Source organism: Stigmatopora nigra, chromosome 9 (genome assembly GCF_051989575.1).
Source record: "Stigmatopora nigra isolate UIUO_SnigA chromosome 9, RoL_Snig_1.1, whole genome shotgun sequence".
Lineage (NCBI taxonomy): Eukaryota > Metazoa > Chordata > Actinopteri > Syngnathiformes > Syngnathidae > Stigmatopora > Stigmatopora nigra.
In genome coordinates this window covers 15,003,273-15,023,342 of record NC_135516.1, presented here as the reverse complement: position 1 = coordinate 15,023,342, position 20,070 = coordinate 15,003,273, and the positions used below count along the sequence as shown (strand labels likewise).

Below are 20,070 nucleotides of genomic sequence, written 5' to 3'. Positions count from 1 at the left end.
GACTATTGCTAGCGTTTGACCCCATGAAAAAGCTGAGAAGGCCTCTAGGGGGCGCAACTATTTGTAATTTTAAAATTTGAGGTCGGGGGCGATATTTGCGTGACCTTGACGAGGAAGGGCGATGGCTTTTGTCCACTTACGTGACGGCCAGGGGTGACAAGAGAGCTTTTCAGTGCTTTGGCGGAATAATCGGCCGCATCCAAATAAGTATTGACGTCCGTTGGGTGACAAGCTCATTGTTGCTCATTGTTGGCCATTTCCTCTCCTTTCTTTCAATCCATTATCATGTGTTGGCCGGATATCGATCCCCTAAAAGTCCACTCATTGTTGAAGTGTCTTCCATGGCTCTTTATCTATCTGCTCACAGTCATTCCAATTTGAAGGGGTTGCTTTTAGAAGCCATTTTCTCCACCAAAGACGCTTCAAATGTGGACTTTTTGTTACCAAGGAGCTAGGAGGGGATTCTTTCATTGGCCAACCCTCCCAGTTTGTACAAATTGGATGTTAATGGATGAATTTGTTTAATTTGAGTTATTTTCCCCTCTCGGAACCATGGTAGACAAAGAGGACACGGGGCAGATGGGGAGGAAGGCGGGAGATATTTGGATGTTTTTTTGGGGGGGGGGGGGGGGGGGGGGGATGGGAAGGGGCAAAGGGGGCAGCGAATTGGTGAAGCATAAAAAAAAGGGGGCAGGGTTTGATCCGGCTGAAAATGCCGATTTCCCTCCAATCTAGTCGGATATTAATTACGATTTGTGGAGAGTGGTGCTACGATAACACAATAAAGCATCTTTTCAAGGAATTTTGGGGCGTGGCCACCACTTGGCCACGCCTCCAAAGTCACCCATCGAGAAAATCAACCTTGACGTTGGGCGGCACGGCTGAAATTTGGAATTCAAAGCGTTACGCCACATTGCCCCTCAAGTCGCACATTTTTGGGGTCTTTCCATTAAATGGTCTCATTTGGTGGGCGACAATTCGATTTTACTTCAGACTATTTCGCGCCTGATAAATTAGAGATAACAATCCGCTAAATTAATGACAACAGGGGGGTGTCAATGCTCGGGACAATGTTCTCTTTCCCATTCTTTGCTGCCCTGTTGACAATGGCGGACCAAAAAGTTTGTGAGGAACCTCAACGTGCCTTCAAGACGGGAGGAAATCACCTAAAAAGGCCCAAATCCCGGAAATCCACTTCATCACCATCAAAGTCTTTATTTTCAGTGTCTGAATTGAACAATACTGGGTTTATTGAAGAACTGGGTGGATTAAGAACAACTACATATCCCAGAATTCCCTGCACAATACTCTGTCTACGGGAAAATAGTAGAGTCGGGGGAAGCTTGCCGTAGTTGTCCTGTCCACTGATTTATTTGCTTTTAACGTGATAACAATGTTAGTATTTGGTCCATATGTAAAGCGCACTGGATGATAAGGCGCCCTGTCGATTTTGGAGAAAATTGAAGACTTTTAAGTGCGCCTTATAGTCGTGAAAATACGGTAAAATGGTCAAAAAAGAGTCGTTAGTTCCCTAAAAGGCCCCAACGAGAGGAAAACGTTCGAATGTCCAAATGAAAGTAGGTGATGTGTGCCTTGCTGATGAAGTGTTTGTTTTCCAGACAAAAGCGCCAATCCAATCCAAGGGATTAACAGGCAGATGACGGGCCTAAAACACGACTTTCAAATCCATATTGACCGAGTGGAGCGGAATGTCAAAGAGAGGATTAGGACGCAAACAAAAGCCTCGCCGCCGTCGTCGTCGCCTTCTCTTTACGAACGGCCGCGGGTTCCAGCGCGCCGTCGAGCCGCCCGCTCGTCCGCGGCGCCACGGCCGAGGCGCAGGAAGGCGCCAAAGCGGACAAAGCTTTGAAAGCGGAGGAAATTTTCAAGCTGTTCCCGCCGACAATGGGATCATTTGGCTTCCTTCTCCCCAAGCGTCGCAAAGGGAAACGGCGTCACGCCGCATAGTCGCATAACCGGCATTCCGCAAATGGCGCCCTGGTTTTTTTTTTTTGGGGCCCCCGCGGCCCGACATCTTCATTGGGCCGCTGTCGGCCAGATCTGACACGCTCTCGTCATCTCCGCCCCTGGAAAATTTCATTTCACGTGACGGAGAGGGAAAGTGACGCTTCGCATTTAGAGACCAGAAAACGGACTTAATGCTAAAGGCTGAATCTTGAAACCGGTTTGGGCTGCTATACCTTATACCGGGCGGGGGTGGGCAAACTTTTGGGCCCCGGGGCCACATTGACTTTCAAAATTTGACAGATGAAACATAAACAGAAAAAAATACTAAAGTATTAACATACTCAGAATTAAAGTCTAAAGTACAAAGTCAAGTCAAAAGGAATGTATTAAGAGATATTCAAATGTCATTTCAAAAAGATCAATAGAGGGGCTGTAAAAGACCAAAAAGAAAGAAGAGTGGACACAGCTACTGCCACTGGTTTACAAGGGCCGGATTAAAAAGCCTAACGGGCCGTATGTGGCCCGCGGGCCGTAGTTTGCCCATGTCTGAGCTAGGTCATTAGTAAGAAGGAGCCGGCAGGAGGTATTTTTGAGCTAGCCAAAAGGATCTTCCATAGTTATCTGCCTCCCTCCGTCCCTTAGATTCAGTTCTTGCCTTCCTCCCCACCTTTTTCCACCCTTTCAGTCAGCGGGTTTCTCTACAGGACGCTTCCAGATGATAGAAGAAGCCCTTGAGCTGACATGCTCCAACACTGACAGCCCACCTCAGCGGGGCCCATCTCGGCTCGGCTGGGCTGTGCCCGGAACCCCGCCTTCTTTTGCTAACCCCTCCCTTCCTTCCATTGGCACACTTTCCCAGTATTCTGAACGTCCTTCCAATCTGTCACTCTTTTGCCCCCCCCCCCCCCCCCCCACCCCACTCCCCCATTATCTTTCTCATTTGATTTCCATGTAGTAGTGAGTGGGGATGTCCCCCGACCGATCACATGTCAAACGGCGACATTCAGAAGCCGCGCCGATTCTTCCGATATAGCTTTGGATAGATGAACCCGCGTATCGATCGAGTAGAACCTTTTGTCGGAACGCGCGATAAGACGCCGCTAACGCTATCTGACCTTGAGCCGTCGGAGCGGTCGCCGCCAAACGTCCAAACGAGGCACTTTACAAATTTACACGCCAATGTCATTTTATCAGTAAACGCGAGGGAACGCCCACTTTTGTCAGCAATTCTGGTTGTGACATCACAACCAGAATTGAGCACCATTTTTTAGGCAAGCTCGTATGGTGGTCCCTCCTTTGGCAGGCTAAGCATATTATGAAATGTAATTTCAGCCTTCTTTGTGGGCCGGCTTTGATTGGCCGTCTCATTGAAGTGCCCTTCATGGGCAAACATCCACGCAGGCAATCTCGCTCCTGAGAGACACCCGCAGAGTAACAGCTGCCATATACACACACCCGCACGTATGCACGCACGCACACACACGGCGTCCCGACACGCTTGTTTGCCATTTGTAAGGGTTAGTAAACATGGATCCGCCTCCCTTTGCACAACTGCTATCCTGCGATAGAATTCTCCCACTTTCAATTATTCCGCTTTTGTTTATTAACGATGCTGGCAGCGGTGACGTCAAGGTGGTACCAAAAGTTTGCCCAACCCTGGGTTAGTGCAAAAAAATGGTGGACATTTAAACATTCTTATGAATTTTATTTGAGATCCTGCCCATGTAAAAGTCAATAATCTAACTTTGGTTAGCTGCATTTGGAGTTTAGGGGAGCAAACATCGCCAATTTGACTTCAGATTAAATGAATTCGAATGAAAATAACCATTTTTTTGTGTAGAATCCAAAAATGAACTGGGAAATGACCCGTTCATTTCAAACTAACACTGCAATGTTATCGTCCCAATAATCCCGCTGACAGACAGCACCCCCTGCAGGTCATTACCGTGCATTACCTTTTCTCGGCTTGGTGTGGCTTCGAGCTTTAACTTGCCTGTAGCGTCCTCTAGCTTGGCAAAATATCCGAGTGACTTCAACCATCAGGACGTCTCCAGAGCTTCTTCTGGTTCCGATAGGTGGCGCTGCAGGGTGGAGTACTTTAGGGAAATGTCCAAACCCACCACAGGGCCCACCACGCTCAGCCAGGTCAAAATGTAGTTCATGTCACTAGAATGCAAAAAAGAAATAAGTGACTTTTGGTGACATTACAATGCTTTACACCACAGGTGTCCCCACCTTTGCTTTACCCTCATCTTACCTGCGTTCCTCTTTTCCTAGGTTGACGACGGGCTTCATAAATTCATCCGTTCTACAAGGATGGAGCATGAAGAACGGCTGACCCAGCAGAGGATGCTCCTGCCCCACAAAAATAAAAAACACGTAAGCCGACGTCCATCAAAATGGAAGACGCCCAACGCGCTACCTGCTGCGTGATGGTGGTCAACGGGCTTTGGCGCAGTCGCCATCGAAAATGCGGATGAACGCAAGTCCACACTTGCTCTAAAGAAAGACTCTTTCCTTCTGAGAAAAGAAAAAACAACAAAAAAGCAGTCAGACCATGGCGGGTGCGTAAAAGGCCAAAATTAAACTCACCAAGCGTGAAGGCTCGAAAGTAAAGCACCGGGTTAGCGTAGCTGCAGGAATACACCACGTGATATTCCGATTGGATGACCTGACCGCTAACCGCGGCTACCACGTCTCCATCGCATTCTTCGTCCAGGTTCTCTTTGGCGTTGTGGACGTCGATTTCCTCGCCGGAAGCACCGAGCGAGACCGGTCTGAGAATGTTTTTTTTCAAGTAGCCCTCATTTGAACCCTGGAAGTAAATTCCCATTAGTCGGACGCCACAAAGGGTTAAACTGGTCAATATGTAATTCCTCACCTGGACCGACTCCCACGTCCAACCGTCTCGTAAGCCATCCGAAAGCTTCAAGAAGGCCAGACAGAATCGACGGAAGTTCTCCTCTCCTTGCAGACACGAGCTCATTCCTGGAATGAGTTTGAAAAACACAACGACCGTGAACTCACCATCTGGTCTCATTCATTTAAGATAGGCTGCAAAATAAAGGAATATTTGGACGGTATACTGGCAATAAACTATTTTTTACTTGACATTATAATACTAATAAATGATAAACGTAATACGAGACAGAGATAGAACCATTCAAAGGCAATTATTGATTGTGGGCCGAGGATTGAAACATTTGCAGGCAGGTATATTTTAACTGCATAGCTAGGTTACACTTCGAATATGTTCTAGTAGAAATGTTATGGCGCATAAAAAAACATTTCAACATGCAGATAGGCGTTCTTATTATTCTTACCGTCATTTGGAATCAACAGGGTAAATTATGACTGCAATGAATTTTTACAGGGAAAAAAAAACAGCACCGACTTCCGCGTTGGTAATCACGTGAGTAGTCCAGTCGCTCACGTGACTGCTTGCCGGCATATGTCACGTTTTCTTCCATTGCAGTGCTTCTGAAAAGAAAGAAATATACTAATTTAAACTAGTATATTTTCTAGATACAGAATCTTAGAAGGCAAAACGATAAACTTTTTTTTCTTTTAATAATTTAAAAATTCCCAGAATGATCCAACTTGTACGAGGGTTTATGGAATTAATGCGGTCACCATTTCATTGATTTTCCAATTGAATTATTATTTATTTAAGCGTCAAACAGAACAGATTAACGCGCAATGCTGCCTAGTTTATTACATATACTAGAATGTAGTTTTATTTTTACACCAGCAGATAGCGGTGTAAAACGTTTTCGTCTCTTAGAAAAAAAATTATATGACTATGTATTTTTACTTAAAGTTTTTTTATTGGAACAATGCAAAAGAGAATCTAAACATGAATGCCCTTCCCCTATTCAGTCAAGTAATATGGAACATTTCCACGTCAAAAGCAGCCAACACGAAGCTTCTTGTGGAGATTAGATGAGACAGTTAGTAGATTAGAAGGCAGTTAACCAGACAATGCTTCTTCCAAAATGCTAATCTTAAAACAAAAGGGCCCAAAACAGAAAAGCCCAAAATACGGATCCCCCTCCCCCTCAAGCAGGTTTTTCTGACATCATTTACACGTAGAAATAAAAATACCACAGAAGAACTTTTCAAATCCAAATCTAACATCGAACTACATCTTGATGACAGAAATATGTCAAAGAACGCCGACACTGCGAGAACAGTACGCCACTGTTTTGAGAACGCGGACAGGGAGAGTCGGCAGATAGGAAAAAGCTGACAGCGATAGACGTCACGTTAAAGTCCTTAGTAAGGATGTCCCCATCACATTCACAATATGTTTCCTCTGCATCCTCACTTGAATGGAAAGTTTACTAATACTGACTTGGACGTATCTTGTGCACCATAAGCATAAAAGATTGTTTTTTTTTGTCCGTTACTTTTAGTAATACTACATCTGCTCCATAATATGTCAAAATACTGTGAATTTTCTGAGATCGGGGACATCTCTACGTAGGAGAGGACTGTAACGGTAACTGGACAAATGTTAGTTTAGTATTGCTTGGACTAAAAAGGTAATACATTTGTTTAATTCCTCCCGTTTAGACAATGGCGACATGGCTTTTAAATTGGATTCAGCAGACAGACATTCCCAGCATACTTTCGATTTTTTTTTTTTTTTGGAGGGTGCTTGAAGCACTATTGAGGTCCGAGACAGGAAGCAGAAATTCTTGTATCTTTGTGGAAAGACAATCAAAATAAAACACGCTAAAAGTCATACAATGACCATGATGACGGAATGCACAAATTTAGACTTTTTTGGACAACGAGACCTCTGAAAAGAAACTTGGAATTTCTCGGTCCAACTATTTCTAGTCTGCCATCTAGCTAGCTTAGCGCCGCATTATCTTTGCATCCCGACCCGCTTGAAGCTGTATTTTATTGGCTAGGTAGCGCGAAGCCTCAAATAGTCGCCCGGGGTGTTGATCAACTCATCTTTCTTCACCATTAATAATAATAATCAGACATAGGCTTTGTCATCATCCATGACTCGGTTGGAATGAGCTTCTTATGCTACAAATTGTTAGCATATATAGTGGTGGTATTGAGCCTGAATAGGAGCTAACTTTTGATTTGGGGGCTTTAATATTGATGATTAACGGTGTGGATTTGATTGGGAGTTAATGTAGTTAAAAAATAAATAAATAAATTATAGGAAACACAGCTTTATCGAAGCATTTTTGTTTAAAAATCCTTTAGCGTCAAGGCGACTATTTGAGGACATACGCCATTTTGGATCAGTCCGTGTCACATTGTCACCTGCCCTATTTCAGCGTCTGGATGAATTAGCCAATGGTCGTTCAGTCAGTAGCTCTCGGTCACATGGTCGGTGGCGTCAGACCAAACAAGTCCTATCCTCCCCGGCACCAGGCGTCCCTTTTTGGAGCGGTCGCCGGCCGGATTAGACGTGCGAGACCTTTTGAGTGTCTCGGGCCTGCTTGATGCTGTAGAGCCATTTGATGACTCTGGCGTTGCGCTCCACGGCGGAGATGCCGTAAGGGACGCGCTCGCCGGCCTCCTCGTCCTCCTCCTCCTCCTCCTCCTCGGCCCGCTCGCCGTCCGACGGCCCGTCCGAGGAGGAGCGGCGCGAGCGCTCGCAGTCCGAGGAAATCATGGAGGCCGACCTGAAGTTCAAGCTGACGATGTCCGAGTTGGCCCGGGCAAAGTTCTCCGGCCCCACCGCCTCCAGCTCCTCGGGGTCCAGACCGCAGTAGTTAAAAAAACGTTCCACGTCGGCCCCGGCCCGGGCGTACCTGTCCGACAGGTCCGATTTGGACCTGTGCAGGGAGGGCCGGCGCGTGGACGCCGCCGAGGGACCCGCTTCCGGCTCCGGTTCGCCGGCTTCCGCGGCCTGGCGGGGCGACGGCGTGGGACCCACGCGGGCGGGGGGCAGCGACAGGGCGAGGGCGGGCGGCGGGAGCGACGCGGGGTGTGGCTTGGGCGGGAGGGGCGGAGCCGACGAGCTGCCCGATCGGGCGGCGCGCAGCGGCTTGCCGTTGCACAGTCGCAGGAGGTCCGACGAGGAGTGCGACGTCAGCAGCGGCGGCAGCGGCGAGCGCGACCTCTCCCCGCCCCGCCCCTCGCCCCCTCGGAGATTGAGGTTGCCGAGGAGTTGCGGACTGCAGCGCCCGCCGCCGGGGCGGGCCGGCGGCACCTTTAGGGAGTGGGAAAACGAGCGCAGAGAATGCGACGTGCTGGGACTGGGCGCCGAGTCTCGGGAAGGCTCGTTCAGAGCCATGGTGGATCGGTAGGTTAACGGCATTCTGCCAGAGAGACAGAAAGGGTTAAGAAATGGTGAGCGGACCACTTATTGGGGCGATGAAAATAATAATAATACAGCTTTGAATTTGTGTCCGGACGTTTGGTCGCCGGTCTTTTGGTCCCAAAGATTTGCCCCATTTAGTTGGACTTTGAAGGCTGATTTACCTGGACGGCGTCCAACTTCTGGTCAAGCCTCCGGATGACCTCATCAAGGTGGCGCTCTTGGCCCCGCCCCCGAGGCCTTCGGAGCCCGGAGACGAGTTGAGGAGGTTCTTCAGGATCTCCAGGTTGAGATTGTCACGCGGTTCTGACTTGGCGTTGTTGTTGCAGGGCTTGAACGGCGCTCCTCCGCCACCAGGGGCGCTTCTCTTGGAAAGGACGATGGGGGGCTTGGCCAGGATGGGGGGTTTGATGGCTTCCTGTTTGGCGTTGATGACTTCCTGGCTCTTGACATACTTTGCTTTGTCGGCTTCCAGTCGCTCCACGGCGCTCAGGCGTTTGGGGTTGGGCTCCACCTAAAAAGCGGAAAAATGGATCGAAAATGCCAATAAATACCATCAAATTGAACCAAAAACAACAACATTGCAGTACTATGAGTCACCACTAGAGTGCATGTTTGTTTTTAATTTATTGTCATTCTAGTTTTTTTTTTTTTTAATTTCAAATGTATTGACCTAAAAAAAATAGTTTAATAATTCACCCAAAAAGTCAAAAATGGGTGCACTGATTTAATTATCGGCCAATTCAAAAGAGTTTGTCACTTGAAAGGGAGCGGTCGCCGAGCCGAGTGGACGCACCTGTCTCCGGAAGTAGTCGGGACCCTTGTTGAGAATTCGGAGGGGTACGGCTGACGTGAAGGCTGTGGCGGCCCCGGCGGCTTTGCTATCTGGCAACCCTGGAGCCAGCGTCTCTGTTGGCATGGCAACGAAGTGGCGGGGGTGCCCGGCCGTGACGGCGGCAGGAGCGGGGGGGTCGGCAGAGGCCACTCCGGGACCCCCAAAACATGAAGACCCCCGAGTGGAAAGGCGACCACCTTCACAGAGAACTTCTTTATGGTCGTTTGAGGCAAAAAGTGGGAAGCCCGTCCCCCCTTGCGCGCTCTTATGACGTCCGATCTAAGAGGAGGGAACGGAAGCCCGATTTAGCGGGAATCGGGAGGACGGTGACGTCACGCACCTAGCAACAATTTCAGGAATAGCTATGCGGAGTGCGACGTGCGGCGGCCATGTTGGGGCAGCCGTAAACACGGGACGACGCCACACTCGGAGAAACATTCTTTTTAATACGTCACGTAGTTGGAGATTTGGCGGTCACCAAAACATTTAGCGAGAGTTACGCAAGTCATAATTTGGGACTTCCGGCTAAAAATCCAATCTTATGAAAAACACTCCCGAGTAAATCCCGGCTCCAGCTGTTTGAATAAAGTATGGAATATCACATCAAGAGCAGATGCTGCCGAGAAAATCTGCCTTACATAAGAATTTATTATCTAACATTGCAGCCAACGTACAGTTCAGGAAATTGACGCAAGCCGGGGGATGATTTGCTATCGGGAAATTTTGATAGGAAGGCAACAATTCGCTCTGTTTCTTATCAAAAGAAAAATGGAGCCGCAAAAGCCCTGGTGGTTTCTGAAAATAACAAAACACTGTCGTTGTTGTTGTTCTTTGATAAAATGAATTTTATAACGTGCTCTCGGGAGATAAAAAAATCAGGAAATGTAATATACATCTCTACTCTTCATTTGAATTTGATCCTAAAACAGAAAGTCGGCACTCATCGTTGACTTTCTCGGGCCGCACAAAATGAAGCGATGGGCCAGATTTGGCCCCCGGGCCGCCACTTTGACAACTGTGGTTTAGGGCTCTCGGCCAGACTGGCCTGGGATCGGCTCCGGCACCCCTGACGAGGTCCACGGGCGTGGAATAAGGGACGGAGTTGGACAGGAGGGCCCCAGCGGGGACGCTTGCTGACAATGCGCGGCTTCTGTCTGCATTCATGATGACTAACGCTGGATAATTTAGCACAGGCAAACACAAATGATCAGGATTTGTTTTTCTTTTCCTGGCTCTGATTGGAGTTCCACAGTCTGGCCCAGAAGGCAGAACAACGCTTTCTTTTGGGGATGGACGTATCGGATACTTATTCCGTCTTTGGGCACCGACGAGATGGCTGTTAGCTAACTTTACCGTATTTCCTGGACTGCTACTTCCACTCAAGAACAACTTTTATGTTGTTTTTCTTTTTAAACTCCGATCGCCAAGAGTATATAAGGTCCTGTTTTTTGCGACTTGTCAGTCTAAATGGATTGGATGTTTACTAGCAAAAATCTCATTTAAATATTACTGCGGAAGGGCAATTGGACCTCTATTGTCGTCTGTATCAGTGAAATATTTGAGTTTTTTGATGTCGAGAATTGTATGGAGTATTGTTTTAGCGGTACAAATACTGAGTGCAAAATGGTAGTAGCACTGTGCTGCAAAGCCAAGTGAATATAAATGGTCGGAGACTTGATCAATTTAGGTCACAAGTGAGCTACTTGCATGAAGGCACACGAGTGTTCATGTGTGTGTGTGTTTTGGGGGCGGGGTCAAAATGATCCATGCATTCCTAATGTCATTGAATTCATGTAACCCTAGTGATGATAAGCGCTTCACAGAACCAATGAAAGATTCATGTTACAATTCCATACCCAGTAAAAAATGCAATCACAGAACAGCACTGAGAAAAACTAGCTAAGCTAACTCATTGGCTGCCATTGACAACAATAGACGTCGAATCCATTTGACGTCAGGGGGGGGGGGCGTGTCAGCCAGGGAATGTTAAGCAGTGATCAAAGGCTTCTTAAAAGATGAAATGCTACATTTTGGTGTCATTTATGCCCGTCAATGGCAGCCAACGAGCTGATGAACCAAAAATAGCTCATTGGAAGCCACGCGGGGGTCGGATGAGGCAGGCGATGGCCAGTAAACAAGCACCATACCTGCGCACGCAGGTTTTAGCTGGTGATGCAGCAAAGCCATGCCAAAAAAAAAGGCATCATAGCACCCCCGGCCACGGAAGCTAGCTATATCGCCCAACCAAATGCATCCACACGAAACCTTGGCACACATTATCAGCTAAAAGAGCCCCTCTCTCGAAAAGAATAAAAGTAGAATGTGTTAAACGAGCCGATGCAGATTTGACAGTAGAAGAACAATAGCTTTGCTATCGACATTCCAGCATTTTAAAGAGAGATGCACGCCTCGCCTAGGGCCACTGATGGATTTTATAGCATGGCGGCTAAGGCTAACGTCATGCTAAGGTAAATTGATTGCTCTTACCTGAACGTTTAGTGGAGGAAAACAAAGGATGCGGCTAAGGTTGCCAACCGTTAGGTCGGTGCGTCTTTTCGGCCTGACAGCATCCTGTTCGCAGCCAACAGCAAGGCTGGCAGTCGCATGAACACAAGCACCAATACATCCGCTTTACGCTTTCACATTAAAAAACTAGTACTTCGCGCTGAGGCGTTACATTGGCGAACTGAGCATAATGATTCAAATAAGAAAACCGAAGCTTTGTGTTGTGTCGTGCAGAATTTTATTGGTGCATGAAAATAAAAAAATAAGCGGAGTCAAGTCACAACAAAACACCCTTGTTTTGAAATGTAAATTCAATGATTAGGTGAGCTTTGTTCCGCTATGAGGAGTCTGCAGTGAGACAAATCCCCAATGCAAAATGGGTGACCTGACAGAGATAAATAATGCATATTTACATTTATGGGTACATTTTTTAAAGAGTGATTACTCTTGATTCATTGCTGTCAGAGTACATGTATTCAGTCGTATGTTTTTGGAAAAATTAATAGTATGTTTTGGGCGTAGTGGACGTCATAGCTTAATTATTTGAAGTGTGTATTTCTTAAAATATCTCCTATTAATCTTTATAGGCCTATCATTTACCTTATTGGCGATCGATTGATATCAAAACGCGATGACCAATATTAAAATAAAATGAACTTTAATAGACATCCAATTCACTTGAAAAGTAAGGTGGACGTCTATTGTCATAATTGATGGTTTACTAACTACCACAACACATGAATCGGTAAATACACTATATAAATTAGTTAATGACAGATGGCGCTGTTACAAATGGCTCCATATATACACTATCATCTATCAGCTTGTGACCTACTGGTTCACTTCACAGTCACATGATTAGACATCTAACATTTTCAATAGCACTGAAAGAGTTAAAAAGGGGAATTTGGCACGCCCCCAACTTCTCATACATGATTTCATCATCAGGAAGAAGTGGCATCATCCCAATTTCTGCACTCATCTTCCCACCCAGTTAGCATGATAGCTTCTCCTTTGGCTTAAAGTTAGCCTTGGACTGGTCGCCACTCACCAATCCCCTTCCCAATTCCCTGGACGTGCCACAATAAGCCTTCGCAGCTGGTTAGGGTAAAGACGAGCAGGGGAAATCGTGTTGAGGGTCGCTAAGTATGTGCTAGCTCAAAGACGCCGCTGTTTGGCCATCACCCTTTTCACGGTTACCTAGCAACAGGAAGAAACCAGGCTATGTCGATGGGATTTTTCTCTTTTTGGGTCATTGCAAGTTGATCGGTCCGCACGCTGGTGTTGTGTCAGCCGGAATAAGTGTCCTCAGATGATTATTCTGTGGTAAATAGAGAAAAATAGATCATATGAGCTCATCATATTTTTGTATAAATATCCCATACCCCAGGTGATGAATTGTTGGCCAGCCAATCGCAGGGCACAATGAGACAAACAACCAATTACTCATACGTAAGGACAATTTAGAGTGCTAAATTAGCCTAGCATGTATGTTTACTGATTTCATACCAATTATTTTTGGTGCGAAAACATTAAACTTGTACATATTGCGTAGTTTTACTGTAAAATGTGGCTGCCGTTAACGACAAGTTTGCACTATGTAGTTTTGTAATGTTATTTGTCGTATTATTCAGTCGTTATTGCTTTACTTCTGAATGTACGTTAGTTCCTATTTTAAGAGATAGTTTAATAAGTAGGATTCACTGTGGGTAGCTTTTCACAGGGTTTCTAGTGCCCTCTAAAGATCAAAGTGCACATTGCATTTCACTCTTTATTAACCCTAACTTTTTGTATTACTGCCAATACAAACTGAACGAAGTTGTTTTTAAATGTAAACTTTGATTTCCATTGCTTACATCTCATTTTATAGACGGGAATAAAAAAAACATCAAATATTTACAAGATGGGTTTAAAATGTGGAAAAGTACAACCATATGCAGAAGTGCACCTCCAAATAACATTTTTATTTATTTATATGTATTACGAAACAAGTGAATAAATTCCAATGCCGGATGTTGGCTCAGTCGCATGCTTTCCCACGCTTGGAAAGACATTTGTCCATGATACATGAAACAATGAGACTTTAGTGCAACAGATGTTTGCTGTTGAAAGTAGAAAGAGGCAGCAATGCTTTGGATGAGCCCCACTTTCATCATAACATTGAGATCAGGTTACTGTGGGCTCACTCCAACGATTGCTTGCTTTCCTTCCAACTGCTCTACAAACACGTTAACTCGTTCAAGGCCAGAAAATGGACAGTATCAACGTAGTAAATCTATAACGTACGAAGTCAAATCAAAAGGAATGTATTAAGAAATATTTAAATGTCATTTAAAAAAAGATAGAGGAGCTGTAAAACACGAAAAACAAATAAGAGTGGATAGAGCTACTGCCACTGGCTTCTGTGTGACGGTGCCATCTTGGGGTAAAAATATTAATAATAATAATAAAGAATAAAAATAAAAACATTTGGACAACGTCGGCGAGCCGGATTAAAAAGCCTAACCGGTCGTATGTGGCCCGCGGGCCGTAGTTTGCCTTAGTTTCTACCTTGATCTGAAAAAAAGTTGCAAAATGAGGGAGATATTTTTTTCTTTTAATGTGGTTTATATAGAAGGACAATGATTATTAACGTTTCCCTATGCTGTAAGAATGCGTCAAATAAATATTAATTGTCAACATTACTGTCACGCGAGATTTGCGTCATAATGTGCGACACACTTTTTTATGCTAGCAAATCACTTTTGTAAATAAAACGGCGACCGTTTCGGTTATGAATCCTCTGGAAGAAAAGAAAAAATAACAGAGGTTTGTACGTTTCTTTTTGTCGAATCCTCAAAATATAAAGAACGGCAAATATGTATTTATTTTCTTCAAAGCAATGAAACATAATTCATGAAGTTAAACTTGAGGGGGCACCAATGCTACAGGGTACGTTGCTTAGCTCATTAGCATGGCTAACATAAACTCGGCGGTGACGTCACACGGAGAACAGCACTCAATTTAAAAAGGGTAATCGAATTCAATGCTTTTATTGTCATTATGCGGGTATAATGCGTTACTATTGTGTTTATAAGCAATCGCTATCATGTCTGTTCATTAGTAGTTCTATGTAAGTAACATACCATTAATGTAATAGTCGTTTTTGTTGTTTTACTTCTTCACGACCTAAATGATAGCAAATAAATAGGCTGGGGATGACGTTCCATTTGAACTATTTAAAGTATTTGTAATAATTATGTCATTGTTTGCCCATGACAGCACTAGACGACCCATCCATTTGTTATGGGAGATCTGGCAGAAAATGAACAAACCCGAGTTCAAATGGATGGACGTCAACAAGTGAAGAGTGGATAAATGTCAACAAAATACGGTAGGTGTGCAATGAATGCCCCACTAAAACACATCTCGTTCCTCCCACACCCTCATATTTGCTCAATGATGGTCTGTCCAAATGGGTTCCAGATGTTGACTCCTTAATTCTGATAAATAATGACGAAAAAGAGCCTCGCCAAATTCCAGAAAATTGGACTTGAGCAGTTGTGCGTGACGTGGATTGGTCTCTTTTAGCCCCGCATTCCTCTTCGTCGCTCCCGGGGGGGTCCCGAGTGAGTCCGTCCACTTGAGTTCACGGATGGGAAAAAAAATGACCTTCTCTGCATGGCTAAAAATCAGCTTAGTGCACACTTCCTCTCGCATTTTCAAGTGTTCTTCCCATTTGTATATCATTTCATTTTCAGGTTTGATACATTTTAGGTGCACTAGATTAGGCTCTCCATTTTTTTTCTCAATTTACTAGGTAGACTAGCCATATTATTTTTGGAAAACCTCATCATATATGTCATGTTAAATAAACATTGAAGTCATCCCCTAACGTGACCATCTTTTGAAACTTTCCTTAAAAGAATGCCCAGCTCACCATTTGGAACAGAGCCCATGTGTCGTCGTCATGGTAACACGTACTCAAAGTACTTTCCATTCTGAGACGACACCATTTTTTGGGGGGTTGTTTTTTTTTTACGTCAAGGCGCCGACTTTTACGTGCCGATTCTTGTATTTTTTGCGATGGCAGATGAAGGTAAAGGGTGGGCTGTTTTGTGTTTAGAGAACTTTTATGGGAATGTTTTAATGGTGAGCAGGCGTGTGGGAGGGATCAGTGAGCCGAGGGGAGGGGCCTCAACCCTTGAGCGGACCCCTCAGTCACCCCAAATGGTGATCCCACACTCTGTAGAAGACTGGCGTGGAAAGACAATAGACTTTTTTTTTGCGCTTTCTTAGCATCGGAGCTCGAAGGAATTTCACGTGTTGCGACATGGTTTGGCTGAAAAAGATTTTTTATCTGGCCGTCTCCGTGGCTTCTTGGATGATGGCCAATGCAGGTAAACAGTCTCCATTTGGACTTTTTTTGGCTCGGTCCTCATGTGCTTCTCATTGACATTCCTTTGGCTAATCCGGAGGGCACAAAAAATGCACCAGAGCCGGGTTTTGTTTGCTGGCTTCTGGTGAAATCTGTTTGCTTTTACTTGGATTTTGTCGGGGAGATTGTTGGCTGCTGCGGGCGGCGGCGGCGGCAAATGCGCCGGTGAACTTTTGACTTGGACGTCCTTTACTGCCAGTCCTACGCCTACCAGCCAAGATTTATTCCTTTATTTTGACATGTTCCAATAGGAGTTTTTGCCCTTTTAGAAAAAATGATGACTCGTTATTTATTTTGCTAAATAATAGAGGAATTTTGCACCATTTTTTTAGGATTGTTTCAAATTTAGATTCAACCAAAAATATCTTCCGGCACATTTTGATTGATTTAGAGTGTACTTACGGGAAAGCGTGAGGCTATTCATGAATGAGTTTCAAAAAAGAGGTTTTCATGATGACGCTCCAAGGAATGATGACGCATAGATACATGATGACATCCATCCCATCATTTTTCATTGAAACAGCACACTTGATGTCATCTGGGAAAACAAAGATCAGTGTTGAAAATGTCTGAATTGCGGTTGTGTCAGTCATCTTCATGACATTGCAAAAGCATTGTACTAAAAAAAAATCAAATGTGTCATACATTGAGGGTGCGCCTTATAGTCCTGACAATACGGTAGATGAGAATTGAGGTTTTGGTTTGGTGTGTCATGCTTTCCGTCGTCATCATCATGAATCAATGTTTAGCAATTTGTTGGACTGACATCAGCCGTTTAGAGTTTGACCGTCACCAAATTCCCTCCCAATTGACATCATGGCTTGACATTTTTTTAAACACATTGCAGATGTGAGCAAAGAGAAAGAATGAATGAATGAATGAATCCATTTTCCCTCTCCCATTACAGAAGAAGACATCCCGAAAGCCGAGAACGTCCATTGGGTGTCTCTGGATTTTAAAACTCTTCTGAAGTGGACCGTGGCCCCGTCAAACTACTCCTATAGTGTCCAGTACATTTGGTGAGTCCGCAAATATTAATAACACATCAACAACAGATTCACAGATACAATTAAGCTCAAATGTTATTTACCATGAGGACACAATTGGGTAAAAAATTGAAAATATCTCATGTTTGAGTTTACACAAAAAAAATGTTAATTTTAGGAGATTTTTTATCCAACAGAAGGTATTCATTAGGCAAAATGCTACTTTTTTACCACTGGAGGCCGCTAGAATCACCAGAAATTCAGTTAATTAATGTGGCTTATTTTTCTTTTTTTTAAGTCACACAAACTTGCTCAACCATACAAATTTGCTTGTAACGCATTGTAAAGCATTGTACATTAATTCCTCGAATATATGAGTTAATGTAGGCCACAATAATCGGGAAGAAAAGTCCATTAATAGCAGGAAAAAAAATCATACTGTCATTTGAATTTGTGTCCTGGTCAAAATTTGTCTGAAAAGGATGTGATTTTGTGTTTCAGGGAACACGATGACCAGTGGACCAGCAGTAGCAACTGCATCAAAATGCACCAGACGGAGTGCGACCTGTCCGAGGAACTTCAACCCCCCAACAGGTGCGCAAGCAATACTTGATTTGTCCTACCCTATCCGTGGGGGGGTCACTCACGAAATGTCCTACTTTGACAGGGAATTTTCAGCCGACATTCTAACGGAACCCGATGACCAGCTGGAATACGACCCGGACGACTTTCCTCACACTTTTTCTCCGCCCTTCAATCCCTATCAACAAAGTAAGTATGGTCCCGGGTAGAGACATCACTTATTTGGATTTTGTACGGGATTTTCAAACTTTTTTCAAAGATTCAAACAGCGGCAAAAAGAAACTTAACCACGACGCTTCATTTGTTGGGTTTTTTTTCTACGGTCTGCAACCGAGGGTAGAAACACGACCACTGTTAGCCGTAGCCGACGCTAACAAAACACTCAATAGGTCAAGCGGTGTGTTCGGGGACAACACGTAAATGACAACACCGCGCATTACGAATGTTTCTAGGCTCAACAATTGCAATTTTGTTTTTTTTCCAAACCATTTTTTTTCAAAATACACTGGCTTATTTTTGTAGTCTGGATACCAAATGTGTATTTAGTAGTTTGGTAAAGACTGGCGTAGTCAATGACAGAAGATTTGAGCGCTCTGTTCGGACGTACTAGAAGCCACGGACTTTGGTTACCTTGAGTTTTTAAAGTTTCGAACCGTTGTTTGTCAGGTGAGATCAGCGCCCCGGAATTTACGGTGGAGCTCCTGGAGGAGGGCAAGGTCAGCGTGACCATCGAAGACCCGCTGACCAGTTTTCACAAATACGGAATCCAACTCAGCATCCGAGATATTCTCAAGAACGACCTCCAGTACAAGATCAGCTATTACAAGTCTGGGAGTACGGGAAAAGTAAGAAAACATCATCATCACACAATCCAAAATACAAAAAAAATGGAACAAAACTGTCATAGCGTCTGTACTCACAAGGCATTTGTCCATTTTTCTGTCTGTTGTGTTTTCCCATTTCTTGACCATTTCGTCACATTTTTCTCATTTCAGCGGGACATTGTCACCAAGTCCAAAACGGGGGAAGTGGCCGGCTTGGACGTGGGGCAGAGTTACTGCTTCATGGTGGCCGCCTACATCCCGTCCAGACCTAAAGTGCACCAACAAGGAGCCTGGAGCATCCAGCAGTGCACCCCTGGACAGACCAACATCCTGCAAGGTACACGAAATAAAAACTAAATGCCAAAACGGGGAAAAAAACCTACCGTATGACTGTAGAAGAACTGGAAGGAGACATTGTCCCGAATCATTTCTATTGTTTTTTGCAGAGCTGAGTCTGGGAGCTCTGATGGGCGGACTTTTCATCCTGTTGGTGGTCCTGGTGGTCATCATCACGGTGACCGTCCTGTGCTGCAGACGGAGGAACGCTCGCTCGCCCACCACGTACCAGTCGTCCGCCGTGGTGTGACTTTTTCATTTATGAAAAACCAGCGGAGATGGAGCCGGTCTTTCTCGCATTTTTCCGGACACGGCCTACGTCTATAATATAGATATAGCGCCGCTAGAATCCACTCGGCGTTAGCCTGGCAGGCTAGCTTGACTCGGAGCTCAACGAGGGATGATGAATTCGAGCAAAAGCTAACTTTTACCCGTTATAGTGCACATTTTACATGAAGTTTGTACCACAAATACGTTTATTTTTGACCTTCCAAGTGGTAACGTGTCAATTTCTGTGCTAAAACTACTAACAGTTTCTTCTCAACGATATTTTTTTTTACCAGAGAGCGCACATTCAAAATATTCTAGCACCATTGTGAGTACTCACCTGTGTAAAATGACTTGCTATATTTCAATATTTTCTCACATTTGTCATGGAAACAAAAGAAGGCTAAAGCAATTTTTGTCTATGAGATGCCAGTGGCTTTTGTTGATCAAAAGTAGCACATTCAAAATTCATGTTCATGCCAGTGTTTTACAAAATAAAAATGTTTTTTTTAAGGCAACACAGACAAATACATTTCTGAAGACAATTTTTGCTCCATTGAAACATTTTAATAAGGACTTGGTGACAGATGCGGGATAGACGACGGGCAAGTTTTGTCAGATATCAGAAGCAAAACAAATGGACGATACGCCGGATGCGTTCTGTTCCCAGATACAGTCAGTGCTACGTACGTACATAAGCAGACAAATAGCCAGGGACTACATGTTTACATCGGCTCTATCTAGCACATACTTCTTATCATGCATTGTTCACAAAAAAATAAAATAAATAGGGGGAAACATTTGTTCTCTATTTAATCAAAAGTGTGATTCAGCGCCAGTTCAATGTTAAAAAGCTTTGTTTTGATGTTAATTGGGAGTCGACTGCAATTAATAGCAAGTTAACTCAAGCAAGATCAATTGGAAGTCAATTATTCAAAGCATGCAAGACATTTTCCAACTCCTTGTGAGTGAAAAAGTCATTGATGGTGAGTTAACCATTGAAAAATGCAACTCATTTCTTTATTATCGATCAAAAAAAGCCTGACATTTGAGATGAA

General features: G+C 44.5%; 3 protein-coding genes across 5 annotated transcripts; 1 reads left to right on the top strand and 2 right to left on the bottom strand.

The window, feature by feature from the left end:
• Positions 1–3,652: 3,652 nt before the first annotated feature.
• Positions 3,653–5,422, bottom strand: atg10 (ATG10 autophagy related 10 homolog (S. cerevisiae)). The gene is made up of 6 exons (XM_077724473.1): positions 5,292–5,422; positions 4,850–4,956; positions 4,561–4,783; positions 4,391–4,488; positions 4,226–4,323; positions 3,653–4,134 (listed from the first exon to the last, which is right to left on the bottom strand). Exons 2-6 carry the CDS (start codon positions 4,952–4,954, stop codon positions 4,008–4,010), a joined length of 651 nt encoding a protein of 216 aa, XP_077580599.1. The 5' UTR covers positions 4,955–4,956; positions 5,292–5,422; the 3' UTR covers positions 3,653–4,007.
• A 359-nt stretch (positions 5,423–5,781) lies between these two features.
• On the bottom strand, positions 5,782–11,693 carry fam110b (family with sequence similarity 110 member B). Its single transcript, XM_077724976.1, has 4 exons — positions 11,583–11,693; positions 9,057–9,374; positions 8,425–8,774; positions 5,782–8,261 (listed from the first exon to the last, which is right to left on the bottom strand). Exons 2-4 carry the CDS (start codon positions 9,177–9,179, stop codon positions 7,400–7,402), a joined length of 1,335 nt encoding a protein of 444 aa, XP_077581102.1. The 5' UTR covers positions 9,180–9,374; positions 11,583–11,693; the 3' UTR covers positions 5,782–7,399.
• A 2,619-nt stretch (positions 11,694–14,312) lies between these two features.
• On the top strand, positions 14,313–19,540 carry LOC144201930 (tissue factor-like). Of its 3 annotated transcripts, none has more exons than XM_077724780.1 (8): positions 14,313–14,408; positions 14,862–14,973; positions 16,925–17,036; positions 17,505–17,597; positions 17,671–17,774; positions 18,252–18,430; positions 18,581–18,746; positions 18,856–19,540. In XM_077724780.1, exons 2-8 carry the CDS (start codon positions 14,958–14,960, stop codon positions 18,993–18,995), a joined length of 810 nt encoding a protein of 269 aa, XP_077580906.1. In that variant the 5' UTR covers positions 14,313–14,408; positions 14,862–14,957; the 3' UTR covers positions 18,996–19,540. The 3 variants fall into 3 exon arrangements, with proteins under 3 accessions (XP_077580906.1, XP_077580907.1, XP_077580905.1); XM_077724781.1 differs by lacking the exon at positions 14,313–14,408 and adding an exon at positions 14,510–14,612; XM_077724779.1 differs by lacking the exons at positions 14,313–14,408; positions 14,862–14,973 and adding an exon at positions 15,792–15,979.
• Positions 19,541–20,070: the final 530 nt, after the last annotated feature.

Excerpts from the sequence above, each read along its gene's own strand:
- atg10 (XM_077724473.1), bottom strand. The coding sequence starts at position 4,954 with ATGAGCTCGTGTCTGCAAGGAGAGGAGAACTTCCGTCGATTCTGTCTG. Across the intron at positions 4,489-4,560 it reads CTTTCGAGCCTTCACGCTTG|AAGGAAAGAGTCTTTCTTTA; the intron begins GTGAGTTTAATT and ends TTCTTTTCTCAG. Across the intron at positions 4,135-4,225 it reads CTAGGAAAAGAGGAACGCAG|TGACATGAACTACATTTTGA; the intron begins GTAAGATGAGGG and ends TTTGCATTCTAG.
- fam110b (XM_077724976.1), bottom strand. The coding sequence starts at position 9,179 with ATGCCAACAGAGACGCTGGCTCCAGGGTTGCCAGATAGCAAAGCCGCC. Across the intron at positions 8,775-9,056 it reads CCGACTACTTCCGGAGACAG|GTGGAGCCCAACCCCAAACG; the intron begins GTGCGTCCACTC and ends TCCGCTTTTTAG. Across the intron at positions 8,262-8,424 it reads AGAAGTTGGACGCCGTCCAG|AATGCCGTTAACCTACCGAT; the intron begins GTAAATCAGCCT and ends TCTCTCTGGCAG.
- LOC144201930 (XM_077724779.1), top strand. The coding sequence starts at position 15,913 with ATGGTTTGGCTGAAAAAGATTTTTTATCTGGCCGTCTCCGTGGCTTCT. Across the intron at positions 18,431-18,580 it reads AGTCTGGGAGTACGGGAAAA|CGGGACATTGTCACCAAGTC; the intron begins GTAAGAAAACAT and ends TTCTCATTTCAG. Across the intron at positions 18,747-18,855 it reads ACAGACCAACATCCTGCAAG|AGCTGAGTCTGGGAGCTCTG; the intron begins GTACACGAAATA and ends TGTTTTTTGCAG.